Genomic DNA, 26,645 nt, shown 5'->3' with positions numbered 1-26,645 from the left:
CTCTGTCAAAAATAACCCCTTTAGTAACACATACAACCCTGGTTGAAGGGATCATCCCAACCTCAGTTGGGGAGGGAACACTGACAAGGGAGGCCAGAGGAATCTGCAGACCAATTATTCAGGGAATAGAGGAAATCCTGCAGGCTTTAATCACCAGGATCAAGGCCAAAATCATTATCAGAATAGGCAACCTCACAACCAACCTTCTTCATCCAACACTTCACTCAATTCATCGTACTTAGAATCACTGCTCAAAGAATACATACAAAAGAATGATGCGCTCATGCAGTCGCAAGCATCTTCAATTAGGAATTTGGAGGTACAGGTTAGGCAGCTTGCAACCGAATTGAAAAATAGAACACCTGGTACACTGCCCAGCAACTCAGAAGCACCTGGACCTAGTGGAAAAGAATAATGTCAAGTGGTGACATTGGGCAGGCAAGTCTGACTGCATGCGGGGATTCGCTTGCGGTAACGTTGAATTTTTTTTTTTTTTCAAAAAGCATCTATATAATCTATCTTTACTGCTTTGTTAAATTAGTTTCCCTTTCAGTCTCTACTTGCGTTGTTTATATTGAATTGAATGAATGATTTGTGTGAGCATCGCAATGACTTATCATTATGGTTTTGAGATAACCATTGTGATGTCAGAATATACAATGCAATGACGAGTATGCAATGCGATGATGGGTATGCATTGCATTGATCTTTCATTTAATAAAAAAAAGGAAAAATATTTAAACTAAAATAAAATAAAATTTGTGGAGAAGGTAAACATACGAGCGTTTAAGCTCCCGAGGTTCATTATTGCGTAGCAGACGAAAGGATGTCTTTTTCTACTAGGTCATAATGGTGAGGGGTGTGGTAGGCTTTTTGGATTACCAAGGCCTGCCAAACGCACTATCGGTATGCGCTGGGCCTTTCAAGGCCCAACCTATAAAATCCCCTCCCTCCTAGCCTCATCGAGGAGATTACATCCGCATTTTCATGTAAATCTTCCCAAAACCCCCTACATACTCAAAACCCTACCATTCGTTCTTCCCCGACCTAAAAGCACCACTTTCTTCTTTCCCTCACCAGATTCCATGGTCGTACAATCATCACACTCTTCTTCTCAACCATCAACCCCCTCCAAAGCCCAGTTTCCACACGGGAAACAACCTTTTTCACTGCCCAGCCTAGACTAGTCCCCAGTATCGTCAGAAAACCCAGGTGAAAACCCTCAGCATCTGCATCTCCATCTACCCGTCGAGAGGGGCCAAGCACGGAGAGTGCCCCTGCCACCAATCCTGAGGTGGCGCTCCCACTACCTCCAACTGATAGTGAACAGTAGAGAAAAGACGATAATGAGGTATTTAGGAGCATCTTAAGTTATTTGGAGAAGGATGGGGGGCTACCAGAAGTAGGAGTAGTGAATCAGCCCCTGCCGTCGGAGGAAGAGATGGTTTCGGCATCGTGTAGGATGGCCCTCACAATCTGGGATCCTAAGAAGAGTGCCCCAGTAGACTCCAATTAGGGATCCATTAGGGTCGTTGTGGAGGACGTGGAGGTGCGAAGGCAGAGAAGGGAGTCAAAGATCAACGGGCAAAAAAAGATGAACTGGCCTGGAAAGAAAAAGAAAGGAAGGAGAAGGGGAGAAGCGAGAGAAGGCAGCACAGGCGTTAAGAGAAGAGCTTGAGAAAAGAAGAAGAACGGAGGCAAAAGGTAGAAAGCCTGGATTTCAAAGGAGAATCCACGACTGAAAGGGTGGAAAGGGGGATATCAATGCAACTTGAACCATCATTGCAGCAACAAACCTCATGGCCGCATCCAAGATTAGTTGTGACGGAGGCTCAACTCCATGGTTCGAACGACAAAGAAGATCCTGAAATCTCCCCACTTATGCGGCGTCGCAAGGGGAATGTGCTGCAAGGGTCCACAGAAGGCCTAGAAATAAATGAACGCATAAAGAAGGAGAGAGAAGAAAGGCAGAGGGAATTGAAGGAGAAGGAAGAAAAGATGGCAAAGTGCATCAAATCATCGCCTCAGCCGATTTGGCTAGACAGCTTCATGACGAGGAGGTTTGCCTTGCCAATGTAAGGTTGGAGGAGGATGAGAAGAAAACGCTCGAGGATGAGCAGTGCATTGCGCTCGTCTCTGAGCAATTCAAAAAAGAAATGCAAGAAGAGGAGGAAGTGGAGAGGAAGGAGAAGGAGAACAAGAAGTTGCGCCACAAAGCCAAAGTGCAGGAAATCATTGAGTTAAAAAGAAAAGAGAGAGAAGAATGGGAAAGGGAAAAACAAGAGCAGGGTAAGGAACGAGAATGCATTCAACAAAAAAAGACCCGCCTTGCGTCCGCTCAAGAAAAAGGAAAAGAGAATGTGGAAGGCAGCGAGTCTTCGCCAGCCAGGAGGCGCCCAAAAGTCCAAAAAGAAAATGATGATTTATTAATGGAAATGGATTTCTTCCTTGCGTCGGCCCCACTACTAGACCTTATCATCAGTGATGAACGAAATTTAAATGCGTTGATGAATGATGTTGATGCTCTCTTCGGCCATCCCCGGCTGTTCTTCGCCCCTACGACCTCCAAAACGGCCCTGATGGGTCCCTCATTGGATTCTGTTGGAACAATCTCCTTAGGATCCGAAGTGGCCAGGGCCATTCTTCGAGAAGCTTCTGCCAGTTCCTCCTCTGAAGGCAGGGGCTGGTTTACAACTCCAACTTCTGGTAACCCCCCTCTCTTTCCAGATTTTCATTCGATGGGCGGAATAACATTTTCACTTCTACTCTCACAGGTGAAAATGCCATCGAGCATGCTTTAGCTAAACTTAATTATTTCCTTAACACAAATTAACTTACTCACTTAATTCTTGCTATTTACCCAGGGGGATTAAGAACACTTCATGGAGAAAATGGATTATGGATGTATGGAAAGAGACAGAGAGATGACAATGGTGACGATCATAACATTTAATTCTAAAATTAAGCATTTCATACATGTTGTGAATGAGAGAAGATGAATACAGAAGATTAAATAGAGATTAGAAACAAATATGGAAAGAGTGTCAACGTCTTGACATAGATCCCAATCGAAGATTGTGCTTCCCGGCATGTGAAAGTGGTGGAGAGGAAAGCTTCCCTCTCAGGCTTGCTTTCCCAGAAGAATTGTCCTTCGCACAGAGCTTCATTTACGAGAATTTGAAGGATTCTCTACACGGAGACTCACCTCTCGGCCTTACCTCGTTATTCTCCTGGATTTGCTCTGGACAGTTGCTTCACACCAGCCTCTCTCTCAGAATCAGTATATGCACGTTTCTATATATACATGTATATCAAGTATGAATTTGAAGAAGTTATTTATAGGTGAGGCTTGGCTCTTTGAATTTGTGGTCCCCACTGTATAGTTATGGTAGTTCCTGAAATGGCGGAATGGAAAATATCTTCTGTTATGCAATCAATCCGTCAGAAATGCACAACTAAAAGCTGTACACTTGTCAGAATCTTCTGCAAATGCGTTGCTCTTCACATCTTCGATCTATCACCGCATGCGGTGTTGTTTTTTATCACTACATGCAGTTGAAATTGTGTTGATCGCTAAAGCTCTTGATCGATTGTCACATGTGCCGTCATGGCATTGATCATCTCTTCGTTTTTTGATTGATGGACTCAATGCGATGTAGATGCATTGTTCATTTTGTCTTTGAGCCATGAACGCATGCGGTGACTGATTTCCTGCAAAACAGAAACTGAAACATTCTATTCTACCATCGCAATCGTGTCAGTAGTTGTACTTATGACATTTCATAATTTTCGCATTTCTTAGCCAATTTGTATGCTATCGACATAACTTTTCTTTCTTTTAGCCACAATATCTAAATAAAACAACATAAATAACTTGTATTTCTACAAGTTATCATACCCCCAAATTTAGATATATGCTTGTCCTCAAGCATATCTTCAACTAAGGCAATATTGTTCAATTCTTATCCTAACTTTGCGTCAATTGGTTGCTCCAAATGCTCTACCTATACAACATTACTTAACAACGCAATTTCCTTCGATCCTTTAATAATTCTTCAAAATGCCCGACTTTATTCTTTTATACAACAAATCTCTACTCAAAAATTCCCTACTTGTTTTGAAAAGAAAGTTTACCTCTTCTTGCAAAAACAACTAGGTACGACTTTATGCGGTAGTCTAGTTTGCGTCATTTTGGTTTGTTCCCACGGGTGTCGTGCAAACATGTTGATCATGGTTACACTCTTTGTTTTGGTTTGTTCCCACGGGTGTCATGCAAACATCCAACTACGGTTGTATGCCAATCTCAACTTCAACTCTTGATTTTCAGATAAGATTAACTTTTGCTGGTCAGAGGAGTTGTCTCTTATATTCTTATTTTTTTCTCATTTTTCTCTTTCATATTGCGTCGTTCTTGGAAACCCACCTTCGTTTTGGCTTACTCCCACGGGTGTCATGCGAACATCCAACTACGAGCAGGTTCCTTTCATGACTTAACTCTTATTAGGTTGGGATTGTGTTTGAATTTCCCTTGCGCTAACATTGGAGTTTATATGAAAATTGGTTTTTTTTTGTTTTTTTTTTTTAATGGATGATGAACGCATTTTTCTAAGGATAACCGCATCCGCTTGATCGCATCTGCTCAGACCTTCCCTACCCTCAAATTTAGAGATGTGCAAAGTCCTCATTGCGTTGTTTTGAACAGAATAGACAAACACATAGTCAAAATTTTGAAAAGAAGGTTTAAGCAGAGTTTTGAAGTATAAAAGGTAAAGTAGTGCTATTGCTACGAATTATCTAAGTGTTAGTGTACAAGAAATATGATGATGCGATGATTCTAAATAAGCATGTGGAAGGCGATGAATGATGGATCATACAAGCTCATGTTGCCATAAACTTGTTGACTTGGAATGGAAATGGATTGTGAATGATGTGTTATGCTTATTCAGACTTTATGTGGTACTACTTCTAGCTGTATGCGTTATTAGTGAAATGCTTGTAGTATGCTATGCGTTGTCACAAGTTTCCTTGCGTTGGAACAAAGTATAATTCCACCGCAAGTTTCTCGGAGTGATCCGAGGTCGAACACAGGGATTGCTTAGTTAATGCGTTACATTTGTGATATATGCGACCGAGGGTTTTTCAATTAATAAAAGAGTGTGTGTGTATAGGAATTTAAATTGCAGTAAAGTAAAATTGTGCGATAAAGTAAAGTAGCGATGATAAAGTAAAGTGCGATAAAAGTAAACCTAAGCTAATATGATACAAGATATAGGATACTGATACATGATACTGAGTTTGAGACTGACTATGAAGATTATACAAAGGATCGTGTTATGCGATGGCATGTCTTTATGTATGAATCAGAAAAAGAAAGGATAATTAGTACAAACATCACAAGTTATTAATTGCGTTAAAGGTATAACTAAGGTTCCACTTTCCCTTGGCGTACACCACTCGGGATGAACGTAATGAATGCAATGTTGTTTCCATCTCCGGAAGTACTTCTCGCTTTAGTTAACGCATTCTTCTAACCTTCTCTCGACAGGCATAAGGGCATCTTCACTTCTGCTCTCACTGGTGAAGATGTCGTCTAGCATACTTTAGCTAAACATATTTATTTCTTTAGCACACATTAATTTACTTGTTTAATTCATTCTAATTACCAAGGGATTAAGAAAACATCGTGGAGAAAGCGATTCATGGATGAACAAAAATAGACAGAAAGATGGAGATGAAAATGATCATGACATTCAATACTAATATTTAGCGTCTGATACATGATGTGGATGATAGAGATTAAGAATATGAATACAATTGATGATGAAGAGATAGAAATAAATACAGAAGAGTGCCAACATCTTAACATAGATCTGGACGGTGGATTCGCTTGCCGGCGTATGGATTGAATGGAAAGAAGAGCTTCCCTCTCAGGCTTGCTCCTCCGGTAGAAGTGACCTTGGTATAGAGCTTCAACGGTAGGGATTGAAAGGATTTGCCCTGAGACTCACCTCTCGACCTTGTCTTTTAAATCTTCCCGGATCTTCTCCGATCAGCATTCAGACCAGCCTCTCTCTCAATATACAAATATCAAATATGCCTATATCAAGTATATTTTGCAATGGAATTTCAGAGGCTATTTATAAGCTCAGCTTTGACTCTTTGCAGTGTGGACCTCACTTTATTGTTATGGTAATTCCAGAAATGATGGAGTGAATATTCCTTCTATTACACAATCAATCCCATCATAAATGCACAACGGTCAGCTGTACACATGTTTGAATCCTCCGCAATTGCGTTGCTCTTTTGCATCTTCGATCGTTTGCCCATCACAATGGTGTTAATGGGTGTATTGACGACAATTTATAATTATTTCATTTCTTATCTAATTTCCATACAATTGACGTAACTTTCCTCTCTTTTAACCGCAATATCTAAATAAAACAGCATAAATAACTTGTATTTCTACAAGTTATTAGTTAGTCAGAAAATATAAAGTGTGGGAAAGTTGCTAAGGGTATGCATATTACTCATCATGGCAGCGCAATTAATAATGCAAAATATAAGATAAAGAACATCGCAATAATTGACAAAGGATGATAAGTAAGAGGCTAACGCATAATGAAAGAATAGTTAATCAGTTGTATTAAAATTAACCAAGTATTCAAAGAATTATAAATATCGCAATACAAAATTTGAGCATGTACAAAGAATCAAGAAATAGCTTCTATACATAAAAGTGATGAAATGAATTTAATAAAAGAATGATCGCAACAAAAAAAAATTGTAGATTTATTGGGAAGGAGGTTCAGGAGGCTCAGGGGGAGGATTTTATGGAGGAACGCGAAGAGCTTCTTCAAAATGCAAATGTTGCTATAAATGCAGAGGCACCATGGGACCATGTAGATAGGCTATCAAAAAGTTGAAGTACTCATAGTTGTGCTCTGCCACTTGTCTTTGGTTCAGGTGGATCGTATAGATATTATGTTGAATGTTGATTAGCACCTACCTTGTCATCGCAACACTGCGTTGCAACTCTGCTTGTCACTCGTGTAACTCCGTTATTCACTAGTAGAAGAAGTCATGTTGATGAGAGAGAAGAGAATGCATTTCAGCCAGGTCAGCAGCTAGGGATGCAATGGTGGGCTATGCCTGCGATGTTTCACCATCAACGTTTTGGGGTTGAGCAGAAGTGCCTTCACCCAAATTGTGTGGTCATCAACATTTGGCGGTGGAGGGGAAAAATTCAGTGAAGATGGGGGGGGATGATGCTGCTGGAAATGCATTGGGTGAATCAAGAGCGAGGAGGAGATTTGTAAAATGTTCAGGGAGTGGAGAAAGGGGTTCTATAGGAGGGCTCGGAAGGCGAATAATCAAAGGTAATGGGTCCAAGGGTATTTGCGATGACGGCTCTTGGACTTTTTCCTTGCCTTTGTCAACCTTGCACTATTTCTTGGGCTTTGGCTTCTACGGTGCATTTAAATCAATAATGGGCCTTTTCAGTGGAAGCTCGGAGCAATGAGAGGGAATCTTTGAGAAGCATTCTCAAGATCTTGTGATGAGACCATGGACTTCTAGCATTGGTTCTTCTTCAATACCTACACCCAATGAGAGGCATAAGCTCGAAACTGCCCAAGGAAAGAAATACTGGCCTCTTACACGCCCCACAAAACCACGAATCTGCTTTGCGATCAGTTGGCCAACATTTATTGGAATGCCGCGTGCTATGTAGTATGCGGCCATTACTCTATCCCTCGAAACTGTTTTGTCATGAGATGTCGGGATGAGTCGCCTTTTCACCAAATACACCCAAAGTCGTGCTTCCAAAAGCAGTTTATTGGACGCAAGGGTTTTGATGCCTTTCATAGATACCGACCACTGAGTGCCCAGTTGCGTTAATATCTTTAGCGCATCCTCCATTTGTTCTTCTGTGGGATTATCAATGATTTTGTTACCGGCGTATTCGGGATATCCTTCATCTAATATAACTCATTGATGTCCTTTGTGCTGAAAGGCATTGTCTTTCATTTCATGATCATCGCATCTTTGGTGCCATGAAGTCGTCCATTGTAGAAAGCTCTCACTACTGTTGGGATTACAATGGATGGGCACTGACATAATGTTTCCCACCCATGTTCCAACACGACGCTTGTAATTAAGTCCGGTAGTGGCGTTGGTGCAGGAAAGAACCCCATTTCCATCATCATGTCGTCATTCTCCTTCTTCTTTGATGGGCGTCCTTTGGCCACCATAGGCTCACTGCTTTCAACTTTCGCTTTTCCCTTCTCTTTTGTCAACGCAAGGCGGGATCTTTATCTTTGTCTCTATTCCCATTCCTTGCGTTGTTCTTCCTTTTCCCACTCCGTAATTTCTTTGCTTTTCTTCTCTCGAATGCGTTGCACATTTGCTTTGCGCCTTTTCTCCTTCTCTTCCTTTTTCTTCTTTTCTTCCTCTTCTTCTTCCCTCATTTATCTTTTAAATTGCTACGAGGCCAGCAATATGCATTGTTCTTCCTCGAGCCTTATTCTTTCTTCTTCTGCCAAAATTGCGTTGTTACGACGCACTTCTTCATCGTGTAATTTTCTTCTTAAATCACCTTCTGCGATGATTTTTTGCGCTCGTAACATCTTTTCTTGCTCTTCTTCTTCCTCTCTTCTTCTCCTTTCCTTCTCTTCTACTGCACTTTGAAAAATTTGTGGGTCAATGGTTGACCCTTGCGCGCATTCTCCTTGCGACGCCACATAAGAGAGGTGATGTTTGGATCCTCTCCATTGTCAGTCGCAACCATTCTTATTTGTGTTGATTCCTCTTCAGGTTGTACTGATTCTCTTTGTTGTGTTGACACCCCCTCATTCACCCTTACGATGGTTGATTCTCCGTCGATCTTTGGGCTTTCAGCCCTCTTTCTCTTTTCTTCCTTCTTCTTCAAGCGCTTCTCTTCTCGCCTACGTTCCCTCTTCTCACTCGATTTCCTTTCTTTCTTTTCCTTCCTCGACTGAGCTTCTTCATCTCCTTCAGCTTTCTTCTCCTTGTTCTTCTTTTTCTTCTTCTCCTCAGCCGTTTCCGACAGCTTCTTCGCTTCCACCTCCTCCAAAGCAACCCTGATGGGTCCCTCATAGGATTCTGTTTGAACGGTTTCCTTAAGATCCGAAACGGCCAAGGTGCTTCTCCGCAAAGCTTCTTCCATCTCTTTTTCTGAAGGCAAGGGTTGATTAATGACTCCCGCTTCAGGTAGCCCTCCCTCCTTCTCCATATTACTCAGAATGCTCCTGAACACTTCTCTGTCATCTCTTCTCTTCTTTTCGCTTTCAGATGACAGTGTTGGGAGTGGGGCATTCTTTGTGCTCTACCCCTCTCGGATTTGGAGTGGTCTGTTACTAAAGGCTTTTGTCGAGGTTTTTCGATGATTCGTGTGATGGGTTTTGGCTAGGTGGCAAGGTGGTGGCTTACTGCAAGGAATGCCGCCTCTCTTGCAGTGATTTGGGCTGGTGAAGGTGATGAGGGTAAAGAGGATGAATGGGAAGATTGATCGACCATGGTTGTATTAAGTGAAAGAGTTAGGAAAGCTCTTAGGGTTTAGGAAGAAAGTTTAAATGTTTGGGTATACAAAGGATTTGCTAGGGTTTCATTTTTGCAAAAGATTCAAATAGACGACCTAAGATGGAGGAGGACGAAATTTATAGGTTGGGCCTTGATGGGCCCAACACGATTTCTGTGCTGGCAGGCTTCGAGGTACTCAAAAAGCCTGTTGTCGTGCTCCTTACATCTATGAATTAGTAGAAAAGTACGTCCTTTCATCTATTAAGTCAACATTTCCTTGGGCCTAAACGGTGGGACTACTCTTTTTGGAAAAAGAATTTTATCTTTTGTGTTTTATTCAAATGGGCACAAGGTTAAAGATTAACGAAATGCATCCATTAACGCAAATGCTTATTTGTAGAGGACAGGCAACGCATGTATCAGCGCAACACACCTCTTAACTCAACGCATTTCTAGAGGACGGGCGCACGGTATTTCTACTGGAACAACACTACCTCGACATAGTGCATTTTTGCTAAGGACGGGCGAAAAATACATACGAGCACAACACACCCCTCAGCGCAATGCATTTGGGTAGGATGAATGCAAAGTGTATCTTGTTAGCACAAGATGCACCCATCATTACAATGCGTACCGGATGTATTTTATTTATTATTATTATTATTTTGATTTTTTTTCTTTTTTTTATCAACGCAAGTCGCTAGGACATTGCGGTATTCATTTTCTCTTACACAGTCATTCACAGAGAATTTAAAACAACATAACTTACGCATAGAAGTAGGGAAATTGAACAAAGCACGAAAATTAATGCAATTGAATTAAATGAAAAGTAAATTCATAAAGCAATAAAAGCTAGTTTACTGAAACAATAAATAGCGCAATGCATAGAGCAATAAGTAAGGCAATTAAGAGAGCAACTAAACATAGATTTTCGAGATATGGATTGAAAGACAATTTTCCCCATGATTACCACAATCCACACCTCTGCAGGTGGTCAAGCTTACTTGCACAATGTCATCAAGGACATTGTTCCTTCCCATGAGATCCCGAGGCTTCTAAATTGAAGACGCCTGCGACTACATGACAGCATTGTTTTTCTCAATATACTGCTTCAGTAGGGACCCCAATGATGATGAATTTACAGAGGTGTTCGATGAGGACGGCTGGTTTGCAGTTGCCTTTGATGACTCTGATTCTGATTCTGATGAAAAGATAAAGGATTTCCTCGATTCCCAGAATTGTTGTTCTGATGGTTACTCAGCCCCTCGTGGTTGTGATTCCCTCCCCAATCGAAGTTAGGGTGGTTCCTCCAATCGGGATTGTACGTGTTGCTGTAAGGATTATTTTGGATAGCAAACACTTGTTGCGGGTTAGATGGGCACATTTCTACAGCATGGTGATAACGTGTAGAAATACAAGTTATTTATACTATTTTATTTAGATATTGCAGCCAAAAGAAAGGAAAATTGCGTCAATTGTATAGAAATTAGCTAGGAAATGCGAGAGTTATAAATTGTCATCAATATATCCACTGACATCATCTCCTTCTCTCTATGTATAACCCTTTGCCACAAGTCGAGCCTTAAAAGTCTGTACTTTACTAGCTTGATCTCGTTTTCTCTTGTAGATCCATTTGCAACCAATTGGTTTCACATCACTTGGTTTATCTACAAGAGTCCAAACTGAATTAAAGTACATTGACTCCATTTCAAGGTCCATAGCTTTTATCCGCTGGTCACGGTCCACATCATTCATTGCCTGTTTATAGGTCAATGGATCCTCTACGCCTTCATCAGGTATGATGATTTGAGTTTCAACTAACCCCAAATAACGGTCAGGCTGTTGAATAACTCTCCAACTATATCGAGGCACTCTCAACTCTTGAGAAGGATGTGACTGACCAAAAATACTAGCTTTATCTACTACTTTAATAGATAAACTAGGTATATTTGTAGCATCTTTTGAAATTTCTTTCAACACTATTTTACAGCGTGGTTGATAATTTATAATGTGGTCTTCCTCTAAGAATATGGTATTTGTTGATACAAATACCTTGTTTTCTTGAGGATGATAAAACAGACCACCCCTTGTTTCCTTTGGATAACCTATAAATAGGTATACTTTGAACGATGTTCCAATATCTTGGGATTTTGTATCAACACATGTGTTGGGCAACCCCAAATTCTAAAGTGACGTAAACTACTTTTATGCACTTTCTATAGCTCATAAGGTGTTTCTGAAACACTTTTAGAGGGAACGTTGTTCAAAATATGGACAGCAGATTCAAGTGCATATCCCCAAAAGGAATCAGGCAATTGAGCATAGCTCGTCATAGAGCGAACCATATCTAATAAGGTTCAGTTTCTTCTTTCTAGTACACCATTCTGCTGAGGTGTTACTAGGTGTAGAGAGTTGTGACTGGATCCCGTTTTCTATCAAATAGTCTTGGAATCGTATGTTCATATACTCTACACCTCGATCTGATCGAAGTTTCTTTATTGTTTGGCAAAATTTAGAAACTAATTTTGGCAAAATTTTCAAAAGTTCTCTATCCAAATTGAAACCCCAATTTATAGAAAAAAATCATGCAAAAATTGCATGAAACAAATTCATAAAAACCCAACACCTCAAAATTCACTATCTAAGTGGGCTTGATGTCTCCACTATAAGCCAACACCTAGCCCACTATCTTGTTACTAGAATTATCCAACAAAAGTTTGGATTTTCCCATTATCTTTAGTCAAAGGGCAAAATAGTCATTTTGTCAAAGTCAAATTTTGAGAGAAAAGTCAACATTTTGACTTTTTATGATTTTTTCCGTATTGACTAATTTTGACCTCCCGAGCATGAATCCGTATTCATTTTCTCGAAATTCAAATCACATTTGAATATAAGGCTGGTCAAAGTTTGACTTTTCAAAGTCAAAAGTCAATTCTTTGACTTTTTACATCTTTGACCATTTCCATTATTTTCGAGTTTTCGAATATGAACGTATTCATATTATTGTTATTTAAATCACATTTAATCATTAAAGTTGTATCTCTAAACTAAAAATCGGCCACTATATCACATATACTTGTCGGTTTCTCTCTCTACACCTAATTCGAACAATTCGAATCATTCTATCATACTGTTCTAAGTTTATTCCATATGAGCTAGTAAGGGAACCTAATAGACCTATAGATCATGGACTCCAACGATTCGAGATTAGCTGGCTAAACTCTTTTAGACGGAGCTAATCAACATTCGTTAACTAACAGGTTATTCCACTATAGTCCCGTAGTTGCACTCTGATGCTTGTATTTATAAAGTGGAAATATGGATGTTATGCGTTGATGGAATTGCATTGTATACTCAAGTTTTTCCAGAGGAATCCAAGTGTAAATTCCTCTGAGTTTCCTGGTAAGTCCAGGATCGAACACAGGGACTTGTGAAAACAGTTTGCATTGATAATTTTTATGAAATCCTTGCGGTAACCAAATAAATAAATTATGGGTTTGTTGTTTGATTGTGTTGACAAGAAATAAATAAAAAAATGTGGTGGAGTTGAGAAAAGAAAATTGCATTGACAGATGCAATGAGTATGCGATGAACAGGTTGAGAATATCTTTAGTTACCGTTACTTGGGAATGCATCAGACTATGCGATCAAGTTATAACCATGCACAACAAATCATTTTTCAATGTAAATGCGATGCTCCTAAATCTAGGACGCATGTGTTGAATGCAAAATATCCATAAAGATCATCTCTAAGTCTTTACTCTTGTCCTATGCGATGATGCAAAATGCATGAAAGCAGGGTGACTGCATACAATCATATCCTATCTCTAGGATTCATGCAATGCGTTGATAACAAATAGTGCTCATTCATAAGCGCCTATCTCTTGTTTATGCATTCTAATCTAGCTTTTCCGAGTCTAGATTCTAACCTGACCTTCTAAAGTCTAGATCCTGTCCTTAGACTACCCTCCCGAGTATCTCTAATGGACGAATGAAGCATACATAAACAAGATAATCGAAAAGAATGAAGAATCCCTAGTTGTGCTAGCTAAATGCTTCTCAACCCATTCAACTGATTTAGCTACTTATGCGTGAATAATAGAGAGTGAACAAATATAGAGAAGGAAATTTCATTTTTATTAATGAATTGATTACAAAATGACAATGGAAAGTAAAGGTAGAGAGCCTAGTAGCAATTCCTTGCTGACCGAGGTTTTTTACACTGAAATCTCTATTCTAATCTAAAGATGTTCCCGCTTCTGCAGGTGTCAGCCCTCTCTCTGTCTTTGAAGCTTCCAACACTCTCCCAAGCTTATCGGAGCGATCTGCCGGCACAACTTCTTCCCTCGCGTCCGCCTTAAAATGAAAGAAAACTAAGAACTAAAGTGTGCGAACTGAAGTATGAAATCTTTAACAGCTAAACTCGTGAACTAATCAATCAGTTCTCTGAAGAATGCCCTTGGTATTTATAGAGCATCTATGGTGAAAGGCAGTTTCTCTCTCCTAGTTGTACAGATGTGACAACTTTAATTCCTGACTGATGCACCGAATAATTGTCACCGATAAAGCTGAATGTAATTTGTGACCGTTATCGGCTATCACCTTAATTTAGATTCGACTGTCATCAGCTTTCTGTCCCATCGCTCTTAATTATCCTTTCACATGGATGCACCCACCATGTTGCGCTGACCAAGTTGTCGTGATCTTTCTCGGACGAATGTTTGCGAGCACGATCAATGCAAAGCCTTACGGTGAAGTTGCGTTCAACCAATGATTCCTATGATCGCAATTCTTGCATTGCGTTAATGCATATTCTGCACAAAAGTATAAAAATCAACTGTTCTAATGCGTTGAACGCATGCAAACGCAATATTGCGAAATTGATGCTTAATGGACGCAAAGTAACATATTTCATCAACGCAATCCAACATTGTTTAAGAACTTAACACTATGATAATGTGAATTTCTGCCCGTTATCACACTCGCCTCACTATTTATGTCCATATGATATAACCACGATTAGTAAGCTAATCCTTCACAGGTTGTTCGTAATCTCGGTTGGGTCATAAAAATCGTTTTACCCCCAAGACTACATCTTATTCCTTAAGTTCCACAGATCCTCTAATGAACAATTGGTTTAAGGTCCAACCTATAAACTGAACCCCTCTCGAGCCAAGCAGAGGGTGGAGCCCCTTGTTTAAGACTTGGATTCAGTACTAAAGGGAACAACCTAACTACTATCCCTATAACGGGTAGGAGTTTATTCCGTCTTACACCCTATGTTCCTAGCTATCCACCTGATCTTACCCCTGAAATGGGAGGCTTATTAGGCAAGCGATAATGAGCTGCCCTCACCTATGCATATCTAAGGATAATTCTGAGTGAACAGGAGTTCATAGTTAGTTTAGGATTAAGATTAAGTTACCTAGGTCATCAATTAACGAAATAGTCAATTTTATACATAAAAAGGCATTCTGAACGTAAGAAGTGGCAATTTCATGGTTCAGTCTTATGTAAACTCTTTACATAGGATGCCCCCCACTTTCATGTCTCCACATGAACGATTTAGGATCACATCATTTGTACTAACTACAAAATGGGCCGCATCCATAGTGTCCTCATAATAAGGCGTATAACCTTATTTATATACTATAGACCATTTTGGCTATCTATTTAAACTTGATCCACATTTATGTCACTACATAAAGTTCAAACTTAAACTTAATAGCCTCAGATCCTTAGTTTATTGGATTCATGAATATAGAATTTAATTTTACTAAAGATTTTCAATAACAGATTTATTAAACAAGAATATGATATTACAAACTACGAGTTTTAGGACATAAAATCCAATATAAATTACACTTGTAAAGACTAAATCCAATAAACTAAAGATCCATGGCTATTATATAAATACTTGAACTTTATGTGGAGACAAAAGAGTAGATCAAGTTCAGTAAATAGCCAAAATGGTCTATAGTATATGAATAAGATTGGGTGTCTTATTTTAGTGACACTATAGGATGCGACCTACTCTGTAGTTGTTACACTTTGTTATAAAGTGCTATAAAAGAAGTGACATGATTTGTTCATCTAGTGAAATGAAGAGTGGAGGCGTCCTATGCAATGAGTTTGCATAAGATCGAACCAAGGAATAAGTCACTATTACTTTATAACGCTGTTAATTGTTTAAGATTGACTATTTCAAATCGATGACCTAGATAACTTGATCTTCATTCTGAGCTAACTATGAACTCCTATTTATTCGGGATTATCCTTAGATATGCACAGGTGAGGGTTGGCTCAACAGCACCGACTCAATAAGCCTCCCATTTCAGGGTAAGACCGAATAAATAGTTGGGGACATAGGGTGCAAAACAAAATTCACACCTACCTGATTTAGGGATGTATTTAATCTAGGTCTTGAACAAGGCATCCACCCTCTTATTGGCCCAAGAGGGACTTGGTTTAGTGATTGGATCACAAACAATTTGTTCATTAGAGGATCAATGGGATTTAAGGAGCAAGATGTAATTTCGGGGGTAAAACAACTTTTGACCTAACCGTTATTATCAACAGCCTGTGAAGGGTCGACTTAATGATTATGATTAAATCAAGTGAACAAAAATATATCTACGGTGAGGAGAGTGCAACTACTGAGCTATAGTGGTGTGCTTCGGTAGTTAATAAATATTGATTAATTCAATTTAAAGAGTTTAGCCAATTAATCTCAAATCGTTGGAGTTCATGATTCGTAGGTTCATAAGGTCCCTTTACTAGCTCGTAAATCTTGGTTTAGTATATTGATTGAATTTGAAGCGTGATCAAATTCGATTTGGAAATTAAATTTGAAGTGTTCAAATTTTAAATTAAGATTTGAATTTGAATTGTTCAATTTCAAATTAGGGTTTGGATAAATACATTCGATATAATTAACGTTTAATTTATCAAAATTAAAAATAATTGGAGAGTTTAAAATATTTTAATTAATGCTTTAAATATTAATAACATGAATAGGATTCATGTATGATATAGATGTTTAATTAATTTAATATTTGATATTAAATTATTTTTAATTAATTAATTAAAATAAATCAATTTTATATTAATTAATTCGATTTAGGAAATTGAATTTTGTTTAAATTAATTAAATTGAAATTTTTTTAATTTAATTAAACTAAAATTGAATTTGTTAATTGATTTAGAGAAAAATCAATTAAAAAGTGGAAATTGGTTGAGATAGTAGATTTCTCTAAAATTGGACACCCATTCCACTTACTTGGTGGACTTTGATGTGTCAATCAGCATTATGCCTTAATGCATGCATGTATTTGATACAAAAAAGCTTCAATTTTTAGATTAATACTGAAGTTGCATGCTGATCATCAATGGTTTTTTGTAGAAATTTTTTTTTTGTTTTTCCACTCTTTAAACCCTATCCTCCCTCTCATCATTAAGCTCAATCTAGAGTTCCATCACTCAAATCAAAGTTGGAGAATAGTAGAGAAGACACTCTTGGTGGTCTACTATCGATTTGTGGCTCAAATTCATGGAGAGCAACTTGGATTTGAGAGGTTCTTCAAATGTATAAGTTCTTAAAACCCTTCTCTTTGAAATTCTTTTCATGCATGCTTATATAACTCAAATTAAGTGTAATTAGGGTGCTTATTAATTCCGATTGCTTCCATTGCATGCTTGTACAATCCTACAGTTGGTATCAAAGCATGATTTAAGCACTCAATTAACGTTAATTTGAGTTTGGTGTGTGAATTTCTATGGATGCATGTTTGGTTGACTGATATGATTGAAATTCGACTTTGGCATTAGATTTATCTTAGATTATGAAGTTAAATTTGTAACTGGAGTCAATATAATTAAAATTAGGTTGTAATCAAAGATTGAAGCAAGCAAGGTCAACAATAGAAAACTAGAGAAGAAGCTTCTGCCAGGCAGCGTCACGACGTTGCCCAGCTAGCGTGCAATGTTGTTCTTCATAGAACCCATGGTGTTTCAACGTTGGGATGGAGCGTTACGTCACTGTTCATCCCAACCCAAAAAGATGCGCGAGTTTGTGAGCCAATTCGCGCGAGTAAAATCGATTTGATTGGTTTTGTTCTTCTCTGGTCTGGTTTAGCCTCTTTCGGAGCCTTGGTGAGCTGGTTCGGGCAGTCCTGGTCCGATTCGGGTCAGGTCAACCGGTCCAGATTCTTTTGGAGCTATTTTTCAATTATTATTTGTAATATAGTTAGATTTTCTTGCTTATGATGCTAAAATTGAACCATATTAGTATTATTTAAATATTTATGCATGTGATGTATGTTATATTTTAATTGAAACATGTATGTGCATAATGTATGCCATATAGATTTAAAGTCTTACCATAGGAAGCATGTGACATGTATTGAAAATATATTATAAAATGTTATAATATATAGTATGCATGTTTACGGTTTCTATAGATTAATATGTGTTATATTAAAATATGAATATTTTTTATGTATGTTATGGATGTAAAACATGTCTATTATTTTATAAGTAGTTATAAAATTGGATTAGATATTATCCATAACAAAGATAAGTTGCATGCTCGTGTAGGTTAACCACTTGTTTTAATAGTTAAAATAGGTCATTATCTTATAAAACTATAGTTACAAACTCAACCTGTATATAATCCTGTCTAAGGCTGGGGGTACTTAAGTTGACGGTTTACGGAATACCTCCTACCTAGGGATTATGGCCAAATAATTGAGCATTTTTAACCGATTTTATGAGCATGCGTGAGTGGTGTGAGGTGTTAAAAATGGTTTATCACTTAGACATCGTAGCTTAGATTCCAATTAGAAACGTTATACTTGGATAAACACATAAAATTAGGTTGTTTGTTTAGCTGAAATAAACCTAAGTAAAAGTATACCCAAACAAGTAACACATTAGTGGGAGATGATTAACATATATGATATGTTGTTAGAACACTTCAATGAGAGATGAATGTTAACATATATGATATGTTGTTAGAACACTTCAGTGGAAGATTAATAACATATACGGTATGTTGTTCTTAGCTCTCACGTCCCTAAGAATTCATATTGTAAGATTCATCCTTTGCTTTGTGTCACCCTAGGAGTGACCTCCATTCGGAAAGTGTTTGCATGGGTCAATAGCAAGGTGGGTAGGGGAAGTAGTTCATGGTACGATTAAATATATTCAATATATTAATCTCAGCTCTCACGTCCCTAAGAGTTCATACCATGAGATTCATGCTTGGCTTCGTGTCACCCTAGGAGTAACCTCCATTCGGAAAGTGTTTGCATGGGTCAATAGCAAGGTGAACATGAGAAGTAGTTCATGGTACGAGTAAATATATACGATATATTGATCTTAGCTCTCACATCCCTAAGAGTTCAGACCATGAGATTCATGCTCGGCTTCGTGTCACCTTGGGAGAGACCTCCATTCGGAAAGTGTTTGCATGAGTCAATAGCAAGGTGAATGGAGGAGTTGTTCATAGTAAGTGGGTGAAGGATATATGTCACCATGTTCTGCGGTCTCTTCCATTAATTTGGACTGTGAGATTGCTATGTTGTGTCTGCTATCGTTTTTTGGCAGCAATAATTTAAGTAGGAGTTTCTAAATTTTGGGAATTTGTGTTTGTCGTAAGGCATCCCCTCCCCCCCCCCCCCCCCCCATCCCCTCTTAAATTAACTTTTTTTTATGTTGAATGATTTATTGAATTGGTTTTGTTTGGATGATCTCTTGTTGGCTTGTTGGCATTTTGAGTAGTAATATTTAGTTCAAGTAGGAGTTTCTAAATATTGTGAATTCATGTTCGTCATAAGGCATCCTCCCCCTCCCCCTCCATCTCTCTCTTAAATGATTTTTTTTAATGTTCAATGCTTTATTGAGTTAGTTTTGTATGACTGATCTCTTGTTGGCTTGTTGACATTTTGAGTAGTAATTTAGTTCAAATAGGAGTTTCTAAATGTTGTGAATTCGTATTCGTCATAAGGCATCCCCTCCTCCCCCCTCCCCTCCCTTCTTAAATGAAATTTTTTTTATGTTCAATACTGTATTGAGTTAGTTTTGTTTGAGTGATCTCTTGTTAGCTTGTTCATTGTATTGAATTCGTGTTGGTCATAATTCTCTTTATCTATTGAAATTGTGTTTTATATAACACTTTGAATATGTTGTTTCCATAGGGAAAAATGAAGGAACAAAATTCTAATAATCCTGTTAGAGTATCAACATCAATAGATAATCCAGCTCCAATCCTAAATCCTAATTCGTAAGAAGGAATTATTATTATTGTTATTGTCGATGCTGTGGGCACTACTGTTACATGGCCAATAGATAAAGTCAAATTATGTAAGAAAATTTGGCTACTACTTTATGAATTAAGTGTTTATTTAGTTCATTAGCTAATCTATTATTATAGATAAATCATGATGATTTACGAAAGCTATTTTTGTTTTATTTTTTATTAGGTGATTGATTGAATCACAAATATCAAGCAATATATTTTGTGTGGGAGAATTTTGGAATCGCTATAATCTAAACATCTCTTTTAAATGTATCAACATTTTGAGATTATATATGTAGTAATTTTATTTGGATTAAGAGTTTACAAATTGTTCTATTAGATTAGAACTTCTTTTGAACATACTTTCAATGACTATATCAAACCTTTTTTTTTAATGAATATAGTGTTTATTTTTTTGTATGCTATAAATGTGATGATTTTGGTTATAATTATGATTGTAGATTTAGATGAATTGTGAATTACATATTTCTTCGTTTAGACAATAATATGGGCAAGCGACTTCTATAAATATATGTTTATAATTAATCCTACAATAGTATTTGCAAAACAAATAGTAAAATCTAAAAGAATGTTATTAACAAGTGCTATTAAAGATCAATTATAGTATTACTTTTAGTATTAAAAAAAATCTATAGAAAGTTCATAACATTAAATTCATACTTGAAGATGGGGTATAATTTATAGTTTTTTTCCATTACGGTGAAAAAATACTAATAAAAATAAGGGACTTTCAATAGCATGTCTAAAATCGCTATAGAATGTCTTTTATAGCATTTTTTTTATCGTTATAAAATTTTTTATAGTACTTTTTCCAATACAATGAACGATTCAATAACATTGAGTTAAAGCTATCATATGTCAACTTTCTATAGTGACATTAATAGCTGCACAAAAATGTTATGGAGAGTCGAGTACTTTTAATAACATCGGCTACGACAACATTTCGAAAACGCTATGAAAACATTTTGATAGTGTTTCTACAATGTGATTAAAAATGTCATTGAAACATTTTGATAGCGTTTTTCCAACGCTATAAAAAATGTCATCAAAACGTTTCAATAACGTTATTTTTTAGTGTTGAATAAACACTATTGAAAGGTTTTGATGGCGATTTTATCACGCTATAGAAAACGCTATCAAAATGTTTCAATAGCGTTTTTTTTAACGTTATGATAAGTTTTTATATCATCATAGATGTGCTATAAAAAAGGTGTTTTTATAGCATTAAAAAGCTGCTATGGAAAGTCATGGACTTTCAATAACATGGGCCATGACAACATTTCGGAAATGCTACGAAAGGTTTACCATAGCGTTTTCTTAACACTATTGTCAGTGATATTTCTTGTAGTGAAGTTTACAGGGAGTCTAAGCCATTCGAACAAAAGGGACTTTACTTTTAGAAGGAAAGATACAACACAAGTGAGAAAGAGTCTCACGACTTGAGGGGAGCTCAAGCCTTACAAAAAGGAAGTCTCGATCTTAGGGGGATTCTAAGATTTGCTTCACTAATAATATAACTTAGGGGAGCCTAAGACACCATGAGAAGGAGTTTGACACCTAAGGGGAGCCTAGACTATTCGTTGAGTGATAAAGTTGTATCGTGCATCTATTATAGATAAGTACTGCATTGTAATTACTTATCATTGATATTAGTGAAATTTTCTTTCCTGGGCGCACTGCCCCCCAAATGTAAGTGATCTACATCGAACTGGGTTATCAATCTCTTATGTTATTTTATCTATTCTCTATTTGATAACTATCTCGGGAATTGCTATAACATAAGTCGTAACATTTTAACTTGCAATAGATACCTCCTTATCGTTTTTTTCTTGGTATTTAATAGGTCTATAGATTTAACCAATACAGAATAAGTTAAGGATCTATGACATATACATGAATAAAAATTTAGAGATTTATTAAATGTAAAAGTAAAAAAGTTCAAAGATCTGTATGATAGAATATATATATAGGAAAAACATTGGTAAATACTAAGTTAATGTTTATCCAGGTAAAAGAAGCAAACATACATATGTATAACATATATGTAAAGAATAGCAAAAAAAGCTGAGAAAACTTGGAGAAAATCATAATCATGTTGTTAGTTAAATAAATTGAGGTTTGAACATAGAATTTTTTGGACCTTTTGCTCTAATATCATGTAATATATATATCATGGATTGATCCAAAAATTTAAATTAATAGATGAAGGTAAATTTAATATTATATGAACACTTTAACAAGAATATATATTGTTTGTCATTCAACAATGGACCAAATATAGAATTTAAGGTAAAATAAAAGTGTAAGGGATAGGAGCCCTACACCACATGGTAGAATCTTAATAACAATGGAGAATAATATAATAAAATAAGAATAAATAGCAAAAACCAGAGAGGAAAAAAGGTTAAAATAGAATCCTAATTACATTGGTTTAACAATACGTAGGGAGAGGTTTGAGTAGCTAGCTAGGAAATGCAGAGATAGCAGAGAAAATCGTTTGAAGGAGGGTGAGAAGAATGAGGAAAGTTGCAGCAATGAAGGAGATAACGGCCCATGGCGTATTGAAATAGTTACGTTTGAGGGAAGCTTTGGCCTTGTTCCACCTTCCATTACAATGCACACGTAAAGCTTGGCTCATATCATCAAAGTGGGAAGTAACTGGGAAGATTGCAAATTTAGAGAAATTGTTAAACATATCTGAAATTTCTTTATCACTGCCACCAAAAGTGTTGATTATGACTCCAGCCTTCACAAGTAAATGCACGTCTTCCTCCGTGCTTATCAAATCGTCCAAAAATAACACATATTGGATTACATACTGCTTCTGATTTCCTGCCGGGTAATGATCAAATGCTATCAGGTTTCGTACCACAATTTCGAAGGTACTTTCAATAATTATAGGTGGGATTTCCAAAACCCCATTTTTGAAGCTTATGTTTGTCAAACATAAATTTTCGTTATCTGCTACTTTGATGGTGATACCAGCCTCGCAGAGCTCAGTTGTGGAGGGAGGACTCAACCTCCATTGCTGATAACTATTTTTCTCATGATCAGGCTTCTTATTCCAAAGACACGAAAGAAGCTTACGAAAATCATTATTCTTCTTCTCAATATTTTTTATCTCATCTTGCTTGTTCTGCATATCATCAGGGGGCAAAGGGAGGAAGTAGAAACTTAGGAAATCAAGCAAGTGCTTTGGTTCTTTATAATACAAATCATCAATCTCATATCTGCTCACCAACCCAAACCCCTTAAGCGCTATATCTGTAAGACGTATCAAGGAGGAGATCATGGGGTCATCATCTAATTTTGGAATCAGGTCAAATAGATTTTGGAGAAGAATGAAAGGGACTTGATTTTCTAACTTAATCAAGTCAATAAGTATATCGAACTCTATTCCATGGTAGAATGAAAAATCTACATTGTCTTGAATTTGAAAGAATTTACCACGTCGTTGCAATAGATTTTCACAAACCCATAATATTAAAAACTCTACTATGAAACAAGCATCCACAAGCATCATTGTAAAAAACTCCTCTTCCTTCATGTTTATTGGTTCTGCATAGCAATTATGGGCTTCTTTCACCGAACAACAGGCTTTTTCAACTAGGACCTTCAATAATGATGTGGTAATTTTAACGTGGCCGCTGTCTTCCAATGATTGAATCTTGTACTTATTATTTAAACGACGTAGAAAGTTAAAAAAACCTTGAACCTTATAATGTTCATTGGCTATCAAATTCGTTCGAGTACCATAATGAAAAGGGCCGATGGAAATGAATTGAGGGGTATAGGCTTTATCATTCATCTCACGTAGGCCTTTCGGAACTTGATAGATACTCTTGCAATTTGCATTAACATGAGGCAGTCGTTCCAACTTTTCTTCGATGCATATCACAACATTATCACAAAGCTTTTGATCAACTTCACTAATTATTTCTACCACATCATAAGATTCGTCGTTTGCTTCTTTCATTATTTCAATGTCACTATCTCCCATTTATTGGAACTGAAACACACTCACGTTTCCATATCTCCTTCAACAAACATCCTGCATATATAACCCTATAACAAATTATAGGGGCTAAATGATCGAATTAAGAAATTAGGAGTATAATTGTAACAAATCACAGGGTTATTGGGATGATTGATCAAATTAATAGTGTTTAGAGGTGTAATTCTAACCAAGCCCATACTTCATGAGTGGTTTGTGCAATTTTTTCAAAAATAAATTTTTTATAGAATTTTTTGTTTTCAAAATAAATTAGCTTGATCACATGCTTCCTTAAAAATATGATCTTGAAGAAAAAAAGAAAAAATAAATGAAGAAGTAGCTTGTGGGCGGTAAATGAAAATGAGGAAAGAAAGGAAAGAAAAATGAAGAGAGGGTAAGGGGAAAAAAAGACAAAGCTTTTGTAATACAATTAATTATTTTGCAGCCACACTAGAATTTATATATAGTGGTTCGCAATTAAATTCATTATAATTGTCGTTTGATTCAAAAGTTTAAATTAGTGAGTAAATTTATCATCTAATAAATATTTAATTTTAACAAATAAATTAATTAAAATGAATGTTTGAAGAAACTAGTGAGACTAAAATGAATAAAAATTGAAAGTATATGAATTAAAATAAACATTTTCAAAGTAAAATAACTATAATAAAAAAAAACTAAAAATATAAAAGGACTAAATAATATTTAATCAATACATACATATATAAAAGAACGTTAAATGAATTAAGGGAAGAAATTAAAAATAAAATAAAATAAAAGTACCTTGTGTTAAAATTTGATGGAATGGGATGGTTAGTGGCAGATGAAGTGAGGGAATGAGAAATGTGGGAATTAGTAGATGGAGTTAAGAGAGGAAGCTTTCTGATAAATCCAAACTACAATTCATGGTTGGATATATAACATTAAATCTAAGACCACATATTTGTGCTTTGCTTTTGGTTTACTCATCTTATCCTAAACTTTATATTATATCATTAATTTTCGATGATACTACTTTTTTTTTTTTTTTTTTTTGTACATTTTAATCATGAATAAAAAAGAACTAGATGATATATCCAAACATCTCAACTAAGTCGACACAAACATAATATCCCTATCATATCCCAAATCCAAAAAAGGAGTTCAAGAGATTTAGCGAAAAAGAGAACAATAATTTGTGGTGTTCCACACAACAATAATTGGTTAACACACCTTATCTCAAAGTATCCATAAAAATTCTTCTATATAGAGTGGGACAGCCACATTATAAAGCATGAGCCACCTGGGAGACCAATTTTCAACTCACAATGGACTCATAGAATTACACTAGAGGGGCCATGCCGGTCTAAAGTTTATGAAATTAATTTGTCACTATAAATATAAATTTAAGAAGCCAGAGACGATAATTGATAAACAAAAGTTGACCCCAATTTGTCGTAAAATAAAATAAAATGTGAGTTTCTTGCAAATAACCTGATTTAATTAAGAGAAAGTTCATCCGATTTAGCGTGGTCCCCTCGACTTTAAAACCTAGTTTCTGTTAACAGTAATATAAAAAATGGGTGCCCCACCTCTTTGAGTGGTATATGTCATATCTACTCTTTTAAGATTTTGATCATTTTACTTATATTTTCAGTTAAGTATAATTGTGAGACAGTTAGGTATCCACAATTGGAAAAATCACGATGTGATATTTTCTTTACAAGTTATTTCTTTCTGAAATTATCTTCTTCGAGCAGTATATATATATTCTACATCTTATGTTTGTAAGCATTGAGAAAAACATATTAAATAAAATAGCAACTTCTTAATGTCTTCAGTCTCTTGATTTTATTGTTTTTATGAAGTATTTATTAGCGACTAAGAAATCTATGATTAAAAAAAAAATTATTATTTTATATTAAAAATTATTTATCAAAAATTGTTTTTCTATATAAAACAAATCATTTAGACATTTCTATTTATTTTTCTTAAAATATAAATTCATTTTTAAAATCATTAAAATAAAATGATAATATGATTATTTTTAAATATAGAAAAATAAACCAAAATATTTACGAAATATAGCAAAATTTTAAAATTTTTAATGATAGATGTTGATAGACATTGTTAGATTTCTATCAGTGTCTATCAGTGATATTGATAGACAGTGATAGAAATCTACCAGTGTCTATCAGTGTCTATCATTTATAGTTCTAAAATTTTGTTATATCTTGTAAATATTTTCAGTAGTTTTACCATTTGAAAGAATTTCTCATGATAATAACTATTAAAATTTTTGCTTTAGGTTTTTAATATAATTTTTGTTTTCAACTTTTTCTTTTAATAAGGTTTTGTATCAAATATAAAATGAAAATATTTTTAATTTTTTAGATTATACAAAAACAATAATTTAAAGAGAAATTGTATTGGGTAGAAAAAAAAATACATGAATATTTGCAATTCTGACAATGGTTTCTAAAATAGAAAATATAGCAAAAGAAATTAAATATAATTTTTCTTATTTTTATTATTCCAATCTTACCATCATTTATATATTAGTTGGTATATTTGATATACTTTATATTTGATATATCAATCAACGGATATATTTTATATAAAATATATTATTTATAGAGTATATCAGCTTATTGATATACCAAATCTAAACACCAAACTTAAAGTATATTAAATATATTATTGATGTTGATATAACAAAGAGGGTAAAATGGGAATAATAAAAGAGAAAGCAACTTTTTTGCTATATTTATAAATTTCAAAAAACAAATTGCTAAATTTACAATTTTTAGTATATCT

The 26,645-nt window shown here is 35.9% G+C and overlaps 1 protein-coding gene across 3 annotated transcripts; it reads right to left on the bottom strand.

Moving 5' to 3' along the window:
* Positions 1-22,080: 22,080 nt before the first annotated feature.
* LOC120075293 (UPF0481 protein At3g47200-like) lies at positions 22,081-24,789 on the bottom strand. Of its 3 annotated transcripts, none has more exons than XM_039028523.2 (2): positions 24,633-24,789; positions 22,081-23,906 (listed from the first exon to the last, which is right to left on the bottom strand). In XM_039028523.2, the coding sequence occupies exon 2, from the start codon at positions 23,853-23,855 to the stop codon at positions 22,317-22,319; it is 1,539 nt and encodes a 512-aa protein (XP_038884451.1). In that variant the 5' UTR covers positions 23,856-23,906; positions 24,633-24,789; the 3' UTR covers positions 22,081-22,316. The 3 variants fall into 3 exon arrangements, with proteins under 3 accessions (XP_038884451.1, XP_038884452.1, XP_038884453.1); XM_039028524.2 differs by having other exon boundaries at positions 22,081-23,939; positions 24,633-24,768; XM_039028525.2 differs by having other exon boundaries at positions 22,081-23,920; positions 24,633-24,756.
* Positions 24,790-26,645: the final 1,856 nt, after the last annotated feature.

This window comes from Benincasa hispida, chromosome 4, assembly GCF_027475165.1.
Source record: "Benincasa hispida cultivar pf3 chromosome 4, pf3_genome.v1.1, whole genome shotgun sequence".
Taxonomy (NCBI): domain Eukaryota; kingdom Viridiplantae; phylum Streptophyta; class Magnoliopsida; order Cucurbitales; family Cucurbitaceae; genus Benincasa; species Benincasa hispida.
This window is presented reverse-complemented; position numbering and strand designations above follow the sequence as displayed.

Bases quoted from the DNA above. Each gene is read 5' to 3' on its own strand.
- LOC120075293 (XM_039028523.2), bottom strand. From the start codon at position 23,855: ATGGGAGATAGTGACATTGAAATAATGAAAGAAGCAAACGACGAATCT.